Source organism: Orcinus orca, chromosome 15, assembly GCF_937001465.1.
Source record: "Orcinus orca chromosome 15, mOrcOrc1.1, whole genome shotgun sequence".
Classification (NCBI taxonomy): Eukaryota; Metazoa; Chordata; class Mammalia; order Artiodactyla; family Delphinidae; genus Orcinus; species Orcinus orca.
Window position 1 is genome coordinate 42,738,679 of NC_064573.1, and position 21,368 is coordinate 42,760,046.

At 43.0% G+C, this 21,368-nt stretch overlaps 1 protein-coding gene and 1 non-coding gene across 3 annotated transcripts in view; one reads left to right on the forward strand and one right to left on the reverse strand.

Annotated features, from left to right (window-relative positions):
- The window catches only part of RNF138 (ring finger protein 138), a 43,906-nt gene extending 38,548 nt beyond the window's left edge, over positions 1-5,358 (reverse strand). The window contains exons 1-2 of one of the 2 annotated variants that reach the window (XM_004273714.3): positions 5,227-5,358; positions 4,570-4,753 (exon numbers count right to left, since the gene is read on the reverse strand). In XM_004273714.3, the coding sequence (XP_004273762.1) occupies positions 4,570-4,679 (110 nt within the window). In that variant the 5' untranslated portion in view covers positions 4,680-4,753; positions 5,227-5,358. The remainder of the gene's footprint in view (positions 1-4,569; positions 4,754-5,226) is intronic. The other variant, XM_049697992.1, reaches the window with a different exon arrangement.
- Positions 5,359-15,989: 10,631 nt separating this feature from the next.
- On the forward strand, positions 15,990-16,096 carry LOC117202844 (U6 spliceosomal RNA). The gene has a single exon (XR_004485335.2). It is a non-coding gene; the product is annotated as a U6 spliceosomal RNA (small nuclear RNA).
- The last annotated feature ends 5,272 nt before the right edge of the window (positions 16,097-21,368 follow it).

Below are 21,368 nucleotides of genomic sequence, written 5' to 3' on the forward strand. Positions count from 1 at the left end.
CATGCCTCGGAGCAACTAAGCCCATGAGCCACAACTACTGAGCCTGCACTCTAGAGCCCACGAGCCACAACTACTGAGCCTGTGTGCCACAATGACTGAAGCCCGCATGCCTAGAGTCTGTGCTTCACAACAAGAAAAGCCATCGCAATGAGAAGCCCGCGCACCGCAAGGAAGAGTAGCCCCCACTCACCACAACTAGAGAAAGCCCATGCACAGCAACGAAGACCCAACACAGCCAAAAATAAATAAATAAATTTATTTTTAAAAAAAGATGGCCTAGAGCAGCAATTATTATATCAGCAAGAAACCATATAAGCCTGGCTTTCAGATTTATAACAAGTACGTAGTAAAGAAGATATTTTGAAAATATGTATTTAGAGCATGACTGTCCAAACAGGATACCAATAAAGGTGTTCAAATTGTAAGAAATATTAAGTGAAAATTCAGGGACTGGATAATCCAAAGCAGGTCAATAAAGAATCATACAAATCTGTGCTTAATGCGAAGTGGAGGCTGATTTATATTAGCTCATTTTAAAAGATGCTTCCTGGGACTTCCCTGGTGGTCCAGTGGTTAAGACCCTGCGCTCCCAGTGCAGGGAACACAGGTTCCATCCCTGGTTGGGGAACTAAGATCCCGAACACTACCTGGCATGGCCAAAAAACAAAATAAAAATAAAATAGGCCCCGAAGCAAACAGATTAGATTTCCATTTTTAACAATCTGGCAAGGCATCAACTTGTTATTATATGTAATTTTCATTGTGATAGAGCTTACTTCTAACTGTACAGAGTTATTTCTTTAACCATTCAAAATAGAGAAGGGAGGTTTGGTTCAAAGAGTCTTTGAAGATTACAAAGGGAAAAAAAACAAGAGATAAATACCTTACCACTATGCCAGTCTGTACCTTCTGAAACATACCTGCTCAACTTTCATATTCTTAATTCATCTTTACATGTTTTTCAAAACATCTGACCACTCTAAGGCATCTGACACTGCTGACTACCTTTCCTTAAAATTCTTCTCGGTTTCCCGTCACACTCTATCTTGGTTTTCTTCCTATTCTTGTCCATTCCTTCTCAGGCTGTTCTTTTCTCCACTCTACATTTAAATATATATTCTCCAGCACTTTGTTCTATCTAGATCTCTGTTATCTTTCAATTTATACTCCTCCTCCAGGGGCTACATCCATACTCACAGCTTTAGTTCCATGTATTCCAGATCTACGTACATACACTTAACTACTGGACATACAATCATCAAATCTTACACAATCTCCTTAAAATGTCAGGAATCTCTTCTCTCCATTCCCTCTATCATTACCTTGGTTCAGGTTCTAATCGTTTCTCTCTGACAGAGCAATGAATGACCTCTTCACTAGTCTCACCAGTACCAAGCTAGACAAGGCTAGTAATTAGTAAGCATTCTAAAATTTAAATGTGATCATGCTGCTCCCCTGCCAAAATTATTCAGTAGGTCTCTATGGCTTTCAGGAAGAAGTTCAAATTGGCTTACACAGTAAATTCCTGCCAATGTCGCTAAGCTCCATCTCTACCACACTCAATCTTTTGGCCAAACTTTGTAATCGGGATACAGTTTGTATCTTAACCCCTCCTCACCTCTGCATATGCTGTAAACCTAATCAGGGTATTCCCCAACAATCCCTGAATACCAATTCTGACCTAAAGTATAACTTCATCCAGGAAATCTCTCCTAAACTCATAGGCTAATTTAGATACCTGCTCTCAAGGCTCACATAAATTCTCCTCCTCAATTTCTTCCATACCAATCACATTCATGTATAGGTCTTCTCCATTAGACTATTAACATTCTCCAGAGAAAGAGCACTTTGTTTTGTTTTGGCCTCACGACATGTGTGACCTTAGTTCCCCGACCAGGGATCGAACCAGTACGGAGTCTTAACCACTGGACAGCCAGGGAAGTCCCAGAGAAAGAGCACTTTGTATTCCCTGTACCTGACACACAGAAGGCATCCGACAATTGCTGTTTGAAGGAATGAATGAGGATTAAATGAGAATTTATATTTTGGTAAAGTTATTCTAGTGATAATGAACTTGCTCCTTTTACTAGAATGGGCAAATCCTTCACTGCAGTTGAAATGGCACAGGGGCTGAAAGCTCTTATCACCTCATCTCTCACTATTCATGAACAAAAAATTAATTTTGTAGCTAAATATAAATTTGTTTAAAGGCACAGGTTTGTCCTCTGTGAAAAGGGAAAAGCAAATGACATTCTAAACTAGGTTATTTAAAACAGAATTCTATTTCCCCACCAAACTCCTCCCAATCAATACCCTGTTCCACCATTACCACCCTTTCCAAAGAAAACTTTTTCTCCCTCCACCTTAATTAACTGTTTAGCCAGAACCTTAGACCAACTGTGTGTTCATTTGAGAGGGGACAATGCTGGTAAAGGAGGGGATGGAGGAGGGTGAGTAGTAAGTGTCCAGTTCTCTTAACAAAACCTACTCCATATTTTCTTTTCACATCCCAGCCCAGGGAGGTGATTTAAGAAAAGTCCTCAACAATCATCTTCACTCTCTTTTCCACAGCCTTGATTGACGTCAAGCCAAAACTACAGTTTGATTTAATAAAATGTCTCACAAGGGAAGTGAACTAGAGCAAACTGCATGGAATTTTGAGGGGAACTAGAGATTACAATGAGTTCTATGAGGTCAATCACCTAACAGGTAATTGAAATGATTCTGTCCAGAAAAGACCTACTGCCTCACTGTGCCCTCTCTTCCCTCCCTTTCTTCCACCCACTGCCAGCCCAAGCACAGAAAAGGCATCAAGTTATAATAAACACTAACAGATTAAAGACTAAAAGTATACACTGCTCCCTAAACATCTCAAGATATTTTTCTAACAATCTGCATTTGTTGCACCAAATGATAAAGGAATAAGACTGTCATTCATCTCCCGTAAGCGGCAAAAATATAACTGGCATAACTTCTATGGTGAAAAGTCACATACTCTTGGGCTCACACAACCACTATCATTAGGAATAAGGTAGACAACAGTGCAGGGAAGACTGGGGATCGGAGTGAAAAGAGTGGGTCTCAAGAAACAACTGTAAGGAAGTTTGTGATTAAGAGCCCCAAATTCGGGCTTCCCTGATGGCACAATGGATGAGAGTCCGCCTGCCAATGCAGGGGACACGGGTTCGTGCCCCCGTCCGGGAAGATCCTACATGCCGCGGAGCGGCTGGGCCCGTGAGCCATGGCCGCTGAGCCTGCGTGTCCGGAGCCTGTGCTCCGCAACGGGAGAGGCCACAACCGTGAGAGGCCCGCGTACCGCAAAAAAAGCAACGGGAGAGGCCACGACAGTGAGAGGCCCGCGTACCGCAAAAAAAAAAAAAAGAACCCCAAATTCAACAATCCATTCTTTACAAAATTATAGAACCCCCCCCCCAAAAAAAAAGGTCGAAGGAGAAATCGATTTAGAAACTTGTTCGACTCTTTTCAGCTATTTGTAAGCACAGAACTTTCAAGCCTGGATGTACTTTTCAAATAGAGATTTCCAAGCCTCACCTGCCAGAAATTCTTTACAAGTTTGTAATGGAGCCTGGGAATTGGCATGTTTACTTAAAAAGCTCCCCAGGGACTCTGATCAGCAGCTAGGTGTGTCAGAAATGCTATACACCTTTACCAGAAGGGCTCCTTCTAACCCTTATGGACACCCTACGAGTCTATATTAATTATCGAAGTTCTTCCTAACAGCATCAGGCCACCTCACCGAATCCCTCTGTGTTCTCCATCACCCGTAGGATTACTGCCTTAATTTCAGTTCATTCCTCACAACAGCGGTCTATCTTTCTCATCTCCACCCTTGTAGTAATCAAGTAATAAGCAGAAGAGTAAAACAAAGGGAAACTATCACTTCAATACCCGGAAATCCTGTCAGTTCTAACATATGAGGGAAGCAAACCCATTCTAGGTCATTCCAACCTGCACTGAATTTTGAACGCATCGAAACACTTTCAAAGGTGGTCTGTGAAGCGGGTCTGAAAGGTTAAGTTAGAAGAGAGCTCCTCGATCTGGAAAGGATGGGCCAAGGTTCTGAAAGGAAAAGGGAGACCTGAAAGCGGGGCGGGTCGGGGAGCCGGGCGAGCGGGCCGTGCGGGCACCTCCGGCCGGTTCTGACACTCGACACCCCAGCCCTCACTCAGGTTGCTAGGAAACAAAAAGGCTCCACGTTCCCTGCAATTCCTCCCGGGCCTGCAGGAGAAGACAGGGGCCTAGGGGCCCGAGGACGCCACGGGCACAGGCCTTGGCACTGCCCCGGGCACTGCCCCGGGGGCGCGGCAACGAGGCAGCTCCGGGGCCCGGGAGCTCCGGCTGAGGGGCCAGGCGCAGGGAGCGGGCCGGGAGTTAAGGGGGAGGGCGGCCTGGCCTCCGACCGGCCGCAAACGGGCCCTCGGCGCCGAGCGTCGCCCGGGGAGGCCGTGGCGGGCTCGGCTCCCGCCAGGCCGCAGCCCAGGGTCCGGGGCGGGGTGAGGGGCCTAAACGACCACCCGGCTCCGCGCGGGGGAGGGGGCGTCTACTCACACGTGCTGACAAGCCGCGGTCCGTACGGGCGTTTTGAGCACCTCCTGACAGACGGGGCAGTAGAAATCATCTTCGGTGTAGGACGTGGCCGCGGAGAGCTCCTCGGCCATGTCGGGAGATGGGGGATCGAGGTTATGGCGGCGGCAACGGCCCAGGTGGCGGCGTCTGCCCGGGGCCCGACTCCCTGCGTGAACCAGGAGGGGGCGGGGAATCGCGTCAGGAAGCGGCTCGCGCCAGGAAGGAGGCGGGGCCCTGGAGGGGCGGGGCCCGGCGGAGCCGGGACGGGCCGGGTGGGGTGGGGCGGGGCGGGGCGGGGCGGGGCGGGACAGAAAGCCGAGACGTTACGGCCGCACGCGTCGGGTGAGGGTAAATCCCCGGGCTGCTGCTCTTGCCGGGGCAGGACGGGGAGGTGGCGCTGGGCGGGAGGCAGCGGCCAAAAGAGCGACCCCGCCCGAGGCCACTCCCTTACCTGGCTTCGCCAGGCAGACGCGACTCAGCCCTCTTCTGCGCCGCCGGCGTCATTTTCCCCGGCCTTTCGGCTCCTTTTCCCCAGCCCCTCCTCGAGCCCCCCACCCGCGCAGCCGGCTTTCGGCCGCAACCTACGGTTTTCCGCGGCTCCCCGCCCCGACCCTACACTCCGCTTGCGTAGACGCTCACTTAGGTGAGCCAGCTTCACGGGCTAGTGTTGGTAGAGAAGCCGGGAGACGTCCTCGGGCTTCTTGTCCAGCCGCTGCCGTCTTCGCCGCCGAGGCCTGGAACGGAGTGGCCGGCGGAGTGTGCTGGGCTCACCGACCTTAAACAGGGTCGGGATCGAGGCTCATGGCGCACGTGGATCCCACCGCCCCCTTCAGCTGCTCTCTCGTGGCATCGCGCTGCCTGCAGCCTGCCCCGCTGGTCACCGAACATGAGGCGGCGAGCGCGGGGCCGATGAGGGGGTGGAGGGCGGCCTCCGTGGCAAACGGCCTGTGACGTATGCAGCAGCTTTTCACGTTAACAGCTGGGTGTTCACTGTACCCCCAGCTTCCCTACAGCAGGGATCCCCTTTCGAGCCACTCCTATCAGATACATTGGGGTTTTCAGGAATTTTTCCTCAAAAAATAGCATTACATGATAGTAAATATTTGATCCTTATTGTTGCCCTTGTCAGAATGTTTGATTCATGTCACGGTGTGTTATGTAATAATCCGTTATGGGATTTTAATCCTTCGGAGAGGAAAAATTAAAGCCCCCTTGAGAGGGTTTCAGCTTTAGACCTTCACACAGTGTGAGTGACAAGTTACAGTCGCAGATGCGGTTTTTCACCAACACCTTTGTTTTGTTGACAGCTTTGAAGAAGAATGAGGTGGAAGCGTGAACCTAGGCATTTCACCGTTATTCAATAATTTAAATGCTTTTTTGTTTGTTTGTTTTGGTTTGGTTTTGGCCTTGGTGCATGTGGGAATCTTAGTTCCGGACCAGGGATTGAACCTGTGCCCCCTGCAGTGGAAGTGCGGAGTCTTAATCACTGGACTGCCAGGGAAGTCCCAAATGTTTCTTTTTCTTTTTTTTTTTTTAATGGGCCCTTTATTCCGAGATATATCCACACAATTGATAGATCTATAAGGTGAGGTCACAACCACATGAATGGAGCTAAAGAAATCTAGAACATTATAAAGCATCCTCAATTTGCTTCAGAAAAGAAAAAGGTTTCATTACCATGCTTTGTTAAAGCTTTCCGCTATGAACAAAATGAATCCTAAATAGAAGCCATTGAAATGCCTAGTTAATTCAATTCTGTCATTTATTGTCTACGGTGTCCTTGGCACTGTGTTAGATGTTATGCAGGTGTCATGAACTTTGCTCTCAATTCATTTATACTCTTGGATATCTATCAAAATGAAAAGACAAAAAATGGTATTTGCCAAAGTATTAAATTTTTCATTAACAGTGACTATAATGAGGCTAGGAAGAAGAACGATTGGATTTGTATGGACTTAGAGAAAACCTCATGGAGGAAATGGGTCTTAATGTTCATCTTTAAATGACAGTTCCTAGAGTAATACTCACTGAATTATTTGTCCAATGAACAGCGAATTCCCTCCACCACCAAAGTACATTTTGTATTTTTTTTTCTTCCTTTCCTCCATAACAAGGTAGAGCAAGAAGGCTAATTTTAGCTTCAGATTTCTTGGGAGGAGGAAGAGTGCTTGATGTGAGGGCGGGTACTTAATCGCAGTAGTCCAGGTGCTTTTCAAATTCTCTTATAAAATGATTCTTTGATTCCAAATTTCACATTTTCAATAATATATTCCCAATCATATTTTACTTATTTTGACCACTTTAGGAAGTGGTATTTTCTGCTTACTAGAATGTTTCCCTTTACTCATTAAGAATCCTTAACCAGAACATTAATTTTGTGACTTATAATTTTACTTGCTTCATTCTTTCTCTAATGGCAGCCTTACTCATGCCCTAATCCAAACATGTTTGTATTACTTCTCATATACTCTGAGACTCAAATAAGCAGTTGACATACATGTAAGCATATAGTTGGCCATATGTGGAAATACATCAAAAATGTGGGTATAAGGAAAATGTAGTAACCCACTGAGAGTTAAGCTTAGAAAAATAAACCATAAATGCCAAAAGACACGATCTTCTGTCTTGGCAGCATTTCATACAAAAAACTACTTGATATTTTTATGGCAGCATCACAGATTTACTCCAATTACGTTCAGCTGTGTAAATAAAACCTCCTCAGTTTGGGGGCATAGGGGGAAAACCCTAAATGTTAGACCAGCTTTATAAACTTAGTCTGTTGAAATAATTTAAACATTTCCTTTAAGTTTAGGTTAAAACACTCAATCTGTTAATAGTCCATTTCCCTCAGTTGGCTCCACTCAAAATGGCATCTGGAATAAGAGGAAGGACAAAGGGTAGCTGACATGAGTTTGAGACACGACTGGGGAATCTTGGACCTGCAGGTCACCTTTGAATTCTTGCTGGACTTTTCTGCAGAGAAGATAATTTTGGCTGCTCTCTAAAATGCAATGAGTCCTGGGCATTGTGCTGCTGGTACCTGATGGTGAGGGCTACTCTGGCCTGTCTTGCCCGGTTCAAGGCCTTGTCCCCAGCGCTCATCTCTCCTCTCAACCTAACACACCTTTCTTCAACTTTTTGTTCCAACCATAATCCTGTTGATGAAAATTAATCAGTCGATCTAAGAAAGAAATGGAAAATTTTATTCGAGCCAAATTTGAGCATTATGACCTGGGAAGAGTATCTCAAAAAGCTCTGAGAACTGTTCTGCCTATTAGAAGTCAAGGCACAGTTTTATAAGTTTTTTGAGACAGAGGACAGTACATCAAATGACATTATTGACAGTTTACATAATCCAGATCTAAGTGTCATGTCATCGTGGTGGGTCACGTGACCCCTTACAAGCTCAAGGAGTAACGTTATCTTTTAAGGAGTTGTCTTGTTGATGCTAAGGAGAACATCACTCTTTATGGTTCAACACGTATTCCTGCTGATGGGGGAGGTTTGGTCGATGCATAATGCAGATACATGATGCACAGTGGTGGGAGAGAGGAAGCCAAAGGTCAGAGAAGAATTGTTTATGTTTACATTTTTGTCTTGCCATAAAATATGGATTTTATTTCACAATCCCTTGGACTGGAAAGAATGGACCTTTCCCTTTGCTGTTTATGGCTGATTGGGTTGATTGGGTGCTGCTCCCATATGTAAAACTCTTCAGTCAAGTCTACTAAGCCAGGTAATTAACATACTAAAGGGGGAGATAAGTGAATTTAGAAAATTAATTACTTTCTTTACAAAGCCTGGATTTGTCTTGGTATAAAACCTTCAAAGTTTTACTGGTAAAAGTGACTGCCTTTGAAGAAGTGAACGGGGAAGCTGGGAGATGGAATAGAAGAGAGGCTTATCTTTCACTGTCTACCCTTCTGTGTCTTTTTAAATTAGTACCATGTGCGGTGCTGACCTTCAGCTGCTTGGCAGCCGTGCAGGTGCAACTCTTCTAGTCCTTTTCAGCCTGGCCCCTGATTGGTCAATAGTCTGTTCTGAATGGCCAGTGCCCATCTGGTTCCAGTTGTTAAATATTTTCTTTTTCTTTTAATTTTTTTTTTTAATTTTATTTATTTATTTATTTTTGGTTGTCTTTACTTTGATTTTGGCTGTCTTTGTTGCTGTGCGCGGGCTTTCTCTAGTTGCGGCGAACGGGGCCTTCTCACTGCAGTGGCTTCTCTTGTGGAGCACAGGCTCTAGACGCGCAGGATTTAGTAGTTGTGGTACACGGACTTCAGTAGTTGTGGCTCGCAGGCTCTAGAGTGCAGGCTCAATAGTTGTGGCTAGTGGGCTCAGTAGTTGTGGCGCACAGGCTTAGTTGCTCTGCGGCATGTGAGATCTTCCTGGACCAGGGCTCAAACCTGTGTCCCCTGCACTGGCAGGCAGATTCTTAACCACTGTGCCACCAGGGAAGTCCAAATATTTTCAATATTACTCCTGATCATGTACATAAATAACCTATTCACTGAAGGCATATAATTTAATTGTTTAAGCTTGTTTTGGAAATGTTCTTTTTTCCAAAAAAAAAAAAAGCAAAGTTCTTTACATTCCTGTTAAATTAATACTAATTTCTTCTTTTCCCCTCTTCACCCCAGCACGTGCGTGCGCACACACACATACACAGGCAGATGGATGCCTAAGGCTAAGTAAGAAGGAGTTCAAGTGAATAAAAATGTGAAAGGGAAACCATAATAGGCACCATGTTCCTATCAACAAGCATTTTTTTTTGGCCGCACTGCACAGCTTGCAGGATCTTAGTTCCCCAACCAGGGATTGAACCCACACCCTCAGCAGTGAAAGCACAGAGTCCCAACCACTGGACCACCAGGGAATTCCCAACAAGCATTCATAAATCCTACTTCCATCCCCCACTCTAATAAATCATGATTTTTGTTTAGGTAGCTTCTATTTTTCTCCCAGCTCTATCTTTTAGGAGGTAACCCTTATTCTCAGCTCAAGGGGGAAACCCATGATTGAGATGAGCCAATCTGGATGGGTTATTTCTTCTTACACATTTAGGCCTGGGCCTGTGACTCAATTATGATCAAGGAGGTGTGACAAGAATTCTTCTGAGGGGCTTCAGCAAGTGCTTTCCTTTGCTGATCAAAAAACAAATAGGAATAAACAATTCCATGCTACTTCTGGATGTTTTTCTGTCTATCTACGCTGCCTGAAACTCTGCAACCATCATGAAACCATGAAAAGAACAAGCCAGAGGATAAGCCAAAGGACTGAAGATGTCGGAGCTGAAAGATTGAAGAACGGGGGTCCTTGATGTAATTGAGCATTAATCTCATCAGCCCTGAAACCGCCCTACAATGAAGTCTTAACCACTGGACTGCCAGGGAATTCCCTACCCTACCTCCTGTTAAACCTTTCTAATAGTTTAAGCCATTCTCAGTTGGCTCTTTTGTTATTTGTAGCTCAGAGTATCTGAGCTAGGTATTTGCTTAATGACTACCAGATCTGTTCCCCCTGCCCTGCCCCCCTCAGTCCTCTATTCTGCTCTGTATTGCTGGAGTTAACCCTTGCAAACTGTATCCCATTTTCCCTTACCAACTGACTTCTTGCTATATTCAGCCAGTGGGAGGCATTGAAGAGAAACTGGAAGGGAGAAGGAAGGAAGAAGTCAAGGTATTTCTCCCTCTGTGATACTGTGATTTATAATAAGAAATATATATTTGGTCTTTGTTCCTGTTTTGGGCACAGAGCTCTCCTAAAAACCTTTTGAATTTCCTAATTGATAAGAACAGTAAAGGTATCTTTTTTTATGTTACTAAGGTGACTTTGGGAAAGCCCCAGAAGTTGGAGGTTGGTCTCCAGAGGAACCAACCAAGTGCTTAAAGGGTTGGAACTTTTAGTACCACACCCAGACCTCCAGGGAGAGAGGGGCTGGAGTTTGAGTTCCCTCACCAATGGTTAATGATTTACTCAATGATGCCTCTGTAATGAAGCCTACGTAACAACCCCAAAGGACAGGGTTTAGAGAGCTTCTGACTTGGTGAACACATGGAAACTGAGGAAAGTGGCCTGGTTAGAGAGCATGGAAGCTCCGCATCCTTTCCCCCATCCTTAGCCCTACACATCGCTTCATCTGGTTGTTCCTGAGTTGTACATATCCTTTTATAATAAACCAGTAATCTAGTGAGTAAACTGCTTTCCTGAGTTCTGTAAGCCACTCGAGCAAATTAATCAAACCCAAGGAGTAGTGGGAACCTCTGATTTATAGCTAATGGGTCAGAAGCACAGGTGACAACCTGGACTTTTGATTTGGTGTCTGAAGTGGGCAGGGGGATGGGCAGTCTTGTAGGACTGAGCTCTTAACCTGTGGGATCTGGCACTATATTCAGGTAGGTATCAGAATTGAGTTGAATTGTAGGACTCTCAGCTGACATCTGAGAATTGTTTAGCATATGGGAAACACCCCCCTACACACACGCATTGCAATTGGGTGACAGAATTTTACCCTCTCTTTGCTTCTGGCAATGGCCTCATTTCTTCCATGTTTCTGAAACTGTGGACCTCAGATTGGGACTTGAACCCACCATCTTTTAATCGAGATCACACACGTGGTCTCAGGACTTAATGAAGCTCAGGTTCTTTTTTGTTTAAATTTATTTATTTATTTAGGCTGCTCTGGGTCTTAGTTGCAGCATGGGGACTTCTTAGTCGTGGCATGCAGGCTTCTTGGTTACGGCATGCATACGGGATCTAGTTCCCCGACCAGGGATGAATCTGGACCCCCGGCATCGGGAGTGAGGAGTCTTAACCACTGGACGGCTAGGGAAGTCCGAAGCTCAGGTTCTTGATGTCTCATCACAGAAAGAATCCAGTGAGAGACAAAGTGATAGGTAAGAAGTGGATGTATTTAGAGAGAAACACTCTCCACAGACAGAGTGTAGGCCATCTCAGAAGGCGAGAGGCACAGAAATATGGCATGGTTAGTTTTTATGGGCTGGATAATTTCATAGGCTAATGAGGGGGAGGATTATTCCAACTATTTTGGGGAAGGGGTGGAGATTTCCAGGAATTGGGCCACCACCCACTTTTTGATCTTTGATGGTTGGCCTCAGAACTGTCATGGTGCTGGTGTGTGTGTCTCACTTAGCTTACGCTAATGTATTACAATGAGCATATAATGAGGCTCAAAGTCCAATGGAAGTCAAATCTTCTGCCATCTTGGATCTAGTTAGTTCTAACCAGTTTTTGTCATGTCCTATGGCTATATCATTCTTTTAAAGGTTGTCCCCTGCCTCCTTCCCTCCTGTTTCAGTTCCAGCTTCTGGGAGACCACCCTTCCTTCTATGATCCTGGTTCCTGCTGGACAGTCCCTGCCTTTTCTCAGTGGCTTCTGTGTTTGCCTTGCTATCACACTTGGTCTTTCAGCAATTCTGACATCTTTGTAATTAATTTTCTGTATTAAACATTTTCTTTTGAACTACTTATTGAGAGCTTTCTTTCCTGACTGGACCCTGACCCATTTTCCTAACTGAATCAACACTTTAGAAGGACAAGGGGAAGGTAAAGGAGAAAAAAACACTGCAAAAGTGGTTCTACTTCCCAGAAGAGAAGGAACTGAGTTACTTTCCATTGCAAGTTTAAATTCCCTCCTCACAGCTCTGCAAATTAGCACAAATGGAAACTCAAAAGTGAGATCTAATTAAACATAGAAAATAAAGGAATTCACCTTTTTAGTCTACCCCGGTTTGGGACAGTTAAATTTCAACTCCTTCATAAATGTCATTATAAATATGCATTTTCATGCTATTTACCTTACATTTAATTCCATATCAGCAGCATTTTTATGTACTATTATACAGCTGTCATTTTAAATAATATTCCTATTAGTAACCCCATTGGGCCTATGTATCCTGTGAAGTAAAACCTCCGTGTTACAAATCGATTAACATAGAGGTGTGTATAGTCCCAACTTGAGACTGTCACAGCTTCAAGAATATGCAATTGAGATCCCTATATTCTAGTCAGTCTCCATTAAGTACATTAATGTTGCCTGAAAACTGGGTTCGCCTCTTGGTGGGTATCTAGCCAATAGACACAACCAAGCCAAAGGTTGGGAGAAGGAAGGACTTATTACTTGCAACAAGTAAGGAGAACACCAGGGATCTCTCCTAAAGCACTGTCTACCTGAACAGCAAAATTGGGGAAGTTTTAAGCTAAGGGTACATGCATATTCGTGAAGGGGCTTGAGCAGAGGAGAATTCAGCATAGAACTGGGGCAAAGGTTGACAGAGTCCAAGATTTAGTTGATTGAAGTCAAAAGGGTCAACATCACATTTCTTCCGTCCTGCACCTGGTCAGGGCGGGGCGGGGTGGGGGGGTGCTTAGTTACTTCAGCACTGAAATATATATTATTATGTATATCCCTTGAGGAGGAACTAGGACTCTGTTTTATCACTGTGCTTTTCTCTCTTCCTGAATTCCTTTGTTCCCTTATGATCATTAATACTGAGACCTGTTCAAGGGCAAGCATTGTGGCCAGGCTCAGATCACAAAATGTCTGAGACCAAAATGGCTTCTCTTATGTCAAGAAAGCAGTTCCTGGTTCTCTTTCTCCGGAGACCCCCTTATTTATCTGCTTACATTAACTTGGAAGGTATGTTAACAGGAGCTGTGGGGCAGCCACCTCCTTCCTTCCCCAGGCGTAGAAAGCCAATCTGTAGAGAGCAAGCCAGCAGTGAAAAACATATTCTGAATGTAGCTAAAGTTGTTTCACTGGATAAACTATGCTGTCCTCAGAGGCAGAGCTATAGATTAGACCAGAAATGGCAAGAAATTTCAACAAATCAACTCACATTCCAAATTTTCTTTGATGATGTTTGAGAGAAAGTTATAGAAGAAAAAGATCCCTCTCCCCGTCCTTTGTCCTCCTACCCACCTTCTCCCTTCCTCCTCCTCCCTTTTTCTTTTTCCTTTTTTGCTTTCATTTACTTCACACATTTATTGACATCTTCTGTGCATTGTTCGGTTCTGGGCTCACAGCCAGGACAAAGGCAACTATTACAAGATTAGTTCTAGTATAACAGTGGAGGCAAAAGCTTCACACCAGTTTTTAAAAGCAAACAAAGCCTAATTTTTAGGGAACTAGAAGAACAGTTCAGAACATAACCACTCTTCTTTCTGTTCTTAAAGTTAATTATTCCAGCCATTTCCCCCTCAATACATATGCATTTGTACTTCCTCAAAAGGAGACAATCTAAAGCCCCTTCCAGCTGTGCTTCTAGAGGCAATGTCACAAGACTACTATTTTTTCCAGTGCAATATCTCTTACTTCTTCCTTTAGTTGAGTCTTAATCTAGTCCAGTTTTGTTTGTTTGCTTTTGTTTGTTTGCTTTGGCCGTGCCCCACGGCTTGTGGGATTTTACTTCCTCCACCAGGGATTGAACTCGTGCGCTTGGCAGTGAAAGCTCAGAGTCCCAACCACTGGATGGCCACGGAATTCCCCTGGTCCAGTTTTAATATCTCATCATCCTGCAGTGTTTTTTTTTTTAAATTAATATTTTGCCACATTTGCTTTCTCACTCTCTGCATATGGTAATGAATTTTTTAAAATATTTATTTATTTATTTAGGTTGTGCCAGGTTTTAGTTGAGGCACGCACGTGGGATCTAGTTCCCCAACCAGGGATCGAACCTGGGTCCCCTGCATTGGGAGTTTGGAGTCTTACCCACTGGACCACCAGGGAAGTCCCATCCTGCAGTCTTAGGCTAAATCATAAATGTAATCCCTATCAGCCACCTCTCATGTGCCACAATGCAAAACAAATACAACTACAATAAGAATTTCCATTTAGAACATGGAGAAAGGAGAAGGAACCATAGAATGTGTACCGTCTGCTGTTGGACAGAGTTAATGAAGCAAAGCAGAGAACAACTGAGTCTCATGGTTGACTTGAGCGTGGTGAGAATCCCGTTGTCAATGAATCTGGCTCTCCGGTATTACCTGCTGGGATAATTACTGTTGCCAGGGGAACACCTAAAAGGACATTAGCATAGACTAGCCTGTCTAAGGAGAAGGAAGGCGTCTATCTCATTTGCAATTCATTTTTTTGTTAAAGGTATTGGGGTACCAAAATGAGACTCTTCTTGAGACTCTAAGGAATTAGGACATTCTGCCTTATTGATTTTATTTTTACTTTTTATTTATTTTTAAAAATCAGCTTTATTGAAGTATTATTTATGTATGAGAAAATGCACCTACTTTGATCATCTAGTTTGATGAATTTTGGTAAATGCTGCCCTGTTGATTTTAATGAATCACAGGCCTGTCACAGGTTGGGTTTCTGCTGGTGCTACATTTCTGATAAAACTGTAGTCATCTGTTTATCAGTTTCATTTTAGGGGAACTTCCTCACAGTAAACACCAAAAAATGTGTCAGGTCATGGGGCTGCTAAATTGAAGACAAGACTGGGCGACCCTCAGATTTTCTATTTGTTAGCAGCAACTCTGGGGATAACACACATCCAGGGCACTCTGTTTGACAAAGTTTGTCTTAGGACAGTGTAGATGGAGAAACTGGCTGGGCTGGCAGAGAACTCTTGCTCTCTGTGTTCTAGAATATCACTCTACCCCCCAGACTGAATTCCAGTCCAATATACTTTGCCATGTCATTGCCATCCTGTTTGTCAGGAGGGGAGCCAGTGCGTGGCACTGTGGTACAGCTCAGCAAGGCAGGGTACCCCAAATCCTCCATTCATTCCTCCCCAGTGGCCAGGATCTCACCCTTTATCAGTCAACGTGGTAATCTTACGCACAGAAAGGGAAGTGAATCAGGGAACTTGAGCTCTTCACTTTGGTCCAGCAGATGATTACTTTCTTGAGTTGGACCTCAGCATTCTCACTTTCCAATTCTTCTTTTTCTCTACCTGCATCCAGGAAAGTCTCAATGAGAGCATGCAAATTTCTTGTTGTACTTTATTGAAGGTACTCAGGAAAATGTAACAGTATCTGATTTTCAGTCTGGGTCCAATCAGGAAAGAGATTTGAACCAACAATCATTTGAACAGAGAAAGTTTAATATGAAGAATTTTTAACTCTACTAGGGGATTAACATGAGAAGTAAAGGGGGAGGGGATAAACTGGGAGATCGGGATTGACATATACACACTACTATAAGTAAAATTGAAAACTAATGAGGACCTACTGTATAGCACAGGGAACTCTACTCAGTACTCTGTAATGGTCTATATGGGAAAAGAAGCTAAAAAAGAGTAGACATATGTATATGTATAACTGATTCACTTTACTGGACCCCTGAAACTAACACCACATGCTAAATCAACTATACTCCAACAAAAATTAAAGTAAAAAAAAGCGAATTCTAAAGAATATAGAGTTGAGTGCTCGCTTCAGCAGCACAAGTACTAAAATCAGAACAATACAGAGAAGATTAGCATGGCCCCTGTGCAAGGATGACACTTGAATTCATGATGCATTCCGTATTTAAAAGAAAAAAAATAATAATACAGGGTTGAGATAGAGTACCCAAAGAAGGACTCTACCTCCACCTCCAGACCTTTGTCCAGATCTTGCTGGAGAAGGGCCCAGCTGTGGCTCACAGGGTAGAAGAGAAATCACTGTGGCACCATGCTGTTGGAACTTGCTGGAAGTCTGTCCTCTAGTTTGCTTCAGGCAAACTCTTCCCTCCTGGTGGTCCCCAAAGGCGAAATTATTTAAGCTCAGGGTATTTAGTGTGAAAAACAACAACAACAGTGTGGTCAAACCCAAATTCCTGTGCCTGGTGCACGGTGAGACCAAACAAGCAGAAACATCAGAGTTTGGAGCAGAGAAATGTTTGTTGCGGAGCCAAGCAAGGAGACGGACAGCTCGAGCTCAAAAAGCCCAAACTCCCTTATGGTTTTTGGGGAAGAGTTTTTATTAGCAAAATTTGGGGGGAGGGCTGCAGGGTGTATGACTTTCTTCTGATTGGTTGGTGGTAAGGTAACAGGGTGGCATTCCAGGAATCCCAATTATCAGCCTTCTGGCTCCAATCATTCTGGTGTCCACATGCTTGTGCCCAGCCTGAAGTCACCATCCTCCACACTGAATGGGGGCCTTAGTTTCTGTAGAAGAGCTCAGAGATATATACCAGACTGCTATGCATATCCCCCCCTAGGAGGAACCAGAACTCTGCCCCATCGCTGCACTATTCTTTCTGACTGCTTTTCCTTTGTTTCTGCATTCCCTCATTTCCCTGATTAGTAACAGTTTGAATCTGCCCTTTGGAACTCAAAGCAGGTCTAAGAGGCTGAAGTCTTTTTCCTACAAACAAGAAATGGGGAGACACAGAAAGGCTATTGTACCTGGGAGGGTCCCACAGGATCCTGCTCGGTTTCAACAGTACCCATAACAAAAACAAGAACTGCCTTCTTGTCCTAAGCGTTCCATCAAAATTCCTATAAAGAAGTGATGCTAACTCAGACTGGCAACTCAAATCAGTAAATATCTAAGAGAATGTACAACTGCAAATGGGGGAAAAAACAAGCAAAGAAAGCTGTGTGCTCTAAGTTTCCTCAGAAGTCTGGAGAGAGACCTGGGGGTGGGGAAACAAAAGCAACAGGGAGAAGCATTGTTCAGTCTCTATATTTAAATACTTTATTTTTGAAACCTCAAGGGCTTCACCAGTGACATGATACTTCTTTCCTAAATTTCACCAACAATTGTAATTTCCCAAACTGGGAGGCATGGAACTATATATTTGGCATATAAATTGGTATTTGGTTTACCCACATACCAATTTTGTTTGTCTGTTTGTTTACTGTGGTTAAAAAAAAAAGCATTAAATTTTCCATTTTGGGCTTCCCTGGTGGTGCAGTGGTTAAGAATCCGCCTGCCATTGCAGGAGACATGGGTTTCAGACCTGCTCCAGGAAGATCCCACATGCCATGGAGCCACTAAGCCCGTGCACCACAGCTACTGAGCCCGTGTGCTACAACTATTGAAACCCACGTACCTAGAGCCCATGCTCCGCAACAAGAGAAGCCACCACAATGAGAAGACTGTGCAATGCAACGAAGAGTAGCCCCCACTTGCCGCAACTAGAGAAAGCCCGCGTGCAGCAACGAAGACCCTATGCAGCCAGAAATAAATAAATAAAATAATTTTAAAAATAAATAAATTTAAACAATTTTCCATTTTAACCATTTTTAACTGTACGATTCAGTAGTGTTAACTATATGTACCTTGTTATGCTATGCAACAGGTCTCTAGAACTTTTTCATCTTGCAAAACTGAAACTCTATATCCATTGAATAATTCCTCTTTTCACCCTCCCTCTGCCCCCTGGCAACAACCATTCTATTTTCTGTTTCTAAGAGTTTGGCTACTTTAGGAAAAAAAATTTCGTTACAAATTTTTGGCCGTGCCACTTGGCTTGCAGTTTCTTAATTCCCCAACCAGGGATTGAACCCGTGCCCCCTGCAATGGAAGTGCAGAGTCTTAACCACTGAACCGCTAGGGAATCCCCCTAAGGTAGTTTTAAAATCAAAAAGCCTTGAGACTGAAATTTCTGGAGAACACGCTCTTGAAATACTGTCAAAGCATAGTATGATTTTATATATAAGACTTTGACCTTCTTGCATGTATTAAGGATGTGTCAAGGGGACAAGGTGAAATACATTTAGAGGCATATCAAAATATAGTAGATATAAGAACTAAACATTTCCTTCATTTTATCTGATTACCTGGGTTTTATTTAGTCATCTACAGTAACTCTGCAGCAAATACACTGTATAATCTGGAGCAAGTTAAACTCAGCAACTGTAAAATACAATGTACAGTTGTCCTTCAGAATTAGTGCAATACCTCTAATATCACCAAATGAACGTGAAATAATACTGCTTGTCCTGTAGGAGCTATGTTACTGGACTGCTCACTGCTTTAAAACTCTGTCTAGGAGAGAAGCTGCCTAGTAGTTTGGCTCAATTGACAAGTCTATCTCTAAAAAGAAGAGCTGCATCTGGCTTGAAGACTTTATTCGTTAAGAACATCTTGCCTATGCTTCTCAAACTACAATTTATTCACTAATTTATTCAACAGATATTTATTGAGTGCCCATAGATGCACTTGTGCTAAGTTCTGGGGAAATAGTGATGAGCAAATTCAGACATAAAGTTGCTCTTTTTACTATAATTTTGCTCCCCATATAGACTTTATTAGTGAGGAAAGGATATACTGAGGAGCTAACATGAGTATTCTGATCCACTTGTCAACCACTCATTTTTCCGTTCAACAAACATATTGTTATGGCCTGATTTTCTGTCCCCCTCAAATGCATATGTTGAAACCCTAATCCCCAATGTAATGGTATTTGTAGACAGGACATTTCGGAGGTAATGAGGGTTAGATGAGGTCATGAAGGTGGTGCTCTCATGACGGGATTGGTGCCTTTATAAGAAGAGACACTAGAATACTTGATCTCTTGCTCACTCTCTCTGCCATGTGAGGACACAGTGAGAATGTGACTGTCTGTAAGCCAGGAAGAGACCCCTCACCAGAAACTGAACCCTGAAGGTCCTTGATGGCAGACTTTCCAGCCTCCAGAACTGTGAGAAAATAAATTTCTGTCTAAGCCACCCAGTGTATGGTGTTATGTTATGACAGCCCTAGCAAACTAAGACACATGTATTGAGTTTCTAGTAAGGTCCTGTGAATGTAACCCTCACCCTTAAGGAATGCCCAATCTCATGAGTATCAGTCATATAAACAAAGAAATATAATATGGTATCTATAGCAATGGAGGTGTGGTCCAGAGATAGTGTGGTCTAGTGATATAAAGGATGGTGTGATTGACTCTGCTTGGATAGCTCAAAGAAGTCTTCTCAGAGAAATTATGAAATTTATTATAAGGAGAGGTAAGATGCCACTACGAAGTTGCTTTGTAATGTGTAAATTCTACCACTAACACCATCCCAGTGTGCCAGTTCCTCCACATCTTCTTTGCATGGGGGACCATCAGTTGAGAAATTTGCTAATAGACTGATTCAAAAAATATTTACTGAGAGCTTACACTATGTCAGACATTGTGTTAAGATAGAAAAATAATACATCACTATAGAGTTCAAATTAATATCTTTAATTACTGTATTTGCATGTTTTATATGTGTGTTTTACTAGCTATTTCTCTCTATTCTTATTTATATTTATATTATTGCATACTTATTGTTATGGGCTGAATGTTTGTGTCCCCAAAAATTCATGCTGAAGCCCTAACCCCTTATGTGATGGTATTTGGAAGTGGATCTTTGAGGGTAATTAGGTTTAGATGGGGTCCTGAGCAGATTAGCACTGTTATAAGAAGAGGAAGAGACCAGAGCTCACTGTCTCTGCCATGAGGATTCAGCAAGAAGGTGGCCATCAACAAGCCAGAAGGAGGGCCCTCACCAATAACAAAATCTGCTGACACCTAGATTTTGGACTTCCCAGCCTCCAGAACTGTAAGAAATAAATGTCTATTGTTTAAGCCACCCAGCCTATGGTATTTTTTTTGTTTCTTTTCTTTTTTGGCCACATCCTGCGGCTTGTGGGATCTTAGTTCCCTGAGCAGGGATTGAACCACACCCTCAGCAGTGAAAGCTTGGAGTCCTAGCCACTGGACCACCAGGGAATTCCCATACGGTATTTTTTTAAAAATTGAAGTATAGTTGATTTACAATGTTGTTAGTTTCTGGTGTACAGCAAACTGATTCAGATATATATATATATATTCTTTTCCATTATGGCTTATAGGATATTGAATGTATTTCCCTGTGCTATACAGTAGGACCTTGTTGCTTTTCTATTTTATATATAATAGTTTGTATCTGCTAATCCCAAACTCCAAATTTATCCCTCCTCCACCTGCTTTCCCCTTTGGCAACTTTAAGTTTGTTTTCTATGTCTGTGAATCTGTTTCTGTTTTGTAAATAAGTTCATTTGTGTCATATTTTAGATTCCACATATAAGTGATATCATATGGTACTTGTCTTTGTCTGACTTCACTTAGCATGATAATCTCTAGGTCCATCCATGTTGCTGCAAATGACATTATTTCAATCTTTTTTATCAGCCTATGGTATTTTTTTATAGTCTGCTAAGCTGACTATAAAAAAATATTGAGGTATTCTTACTAATGAATTAATTTACACTTCTTGGTTTCATGAAGACTTTGAGCTAGATTACTAGGGTTTTAATATTTTTTATCACTCTTGTGAACTCCATGTGATAAAAACATTATGTTTTTACATGTTTTTATATCCTCATAACTATAATGATAGATTAGCAGAAATATTTACTAAGTACTTACCATGTGCCACTGTTTTTGGTTTTGTCTTAAGATGCACATTAAGATGTTGGGTAGATTAGTGGTGTATACCTGCACTCAAAGAATTTATATTCTAGAGAGGGGAGACACTCAATAAAAATGAAAATAAACATGTAAGCTAATTTCAAATTCTAATAGCAGTTAAGAAGAAACTATAATAGGGTAATAGACAAAAGGGGGAAATGACTTTGGCTAGAATTATGAGAAAAATCCTTTATGAGAAGATGACATTTGATCTGGGAGTTAAAGATTAGAAGGCAGCCATGTCAAACTCTGGGAAAGGGCTTTTCAAACAGAAGGAATAGAAGGTGCCAAGGTGCAGGACCACTAATTTTGGTGTGTGCTTAACCTAAAGACGAGTGTGGCTGAAACGTAGGGATTAAAGGAGAGAGTAGAGATGAAACTGGAAAGATAGGCA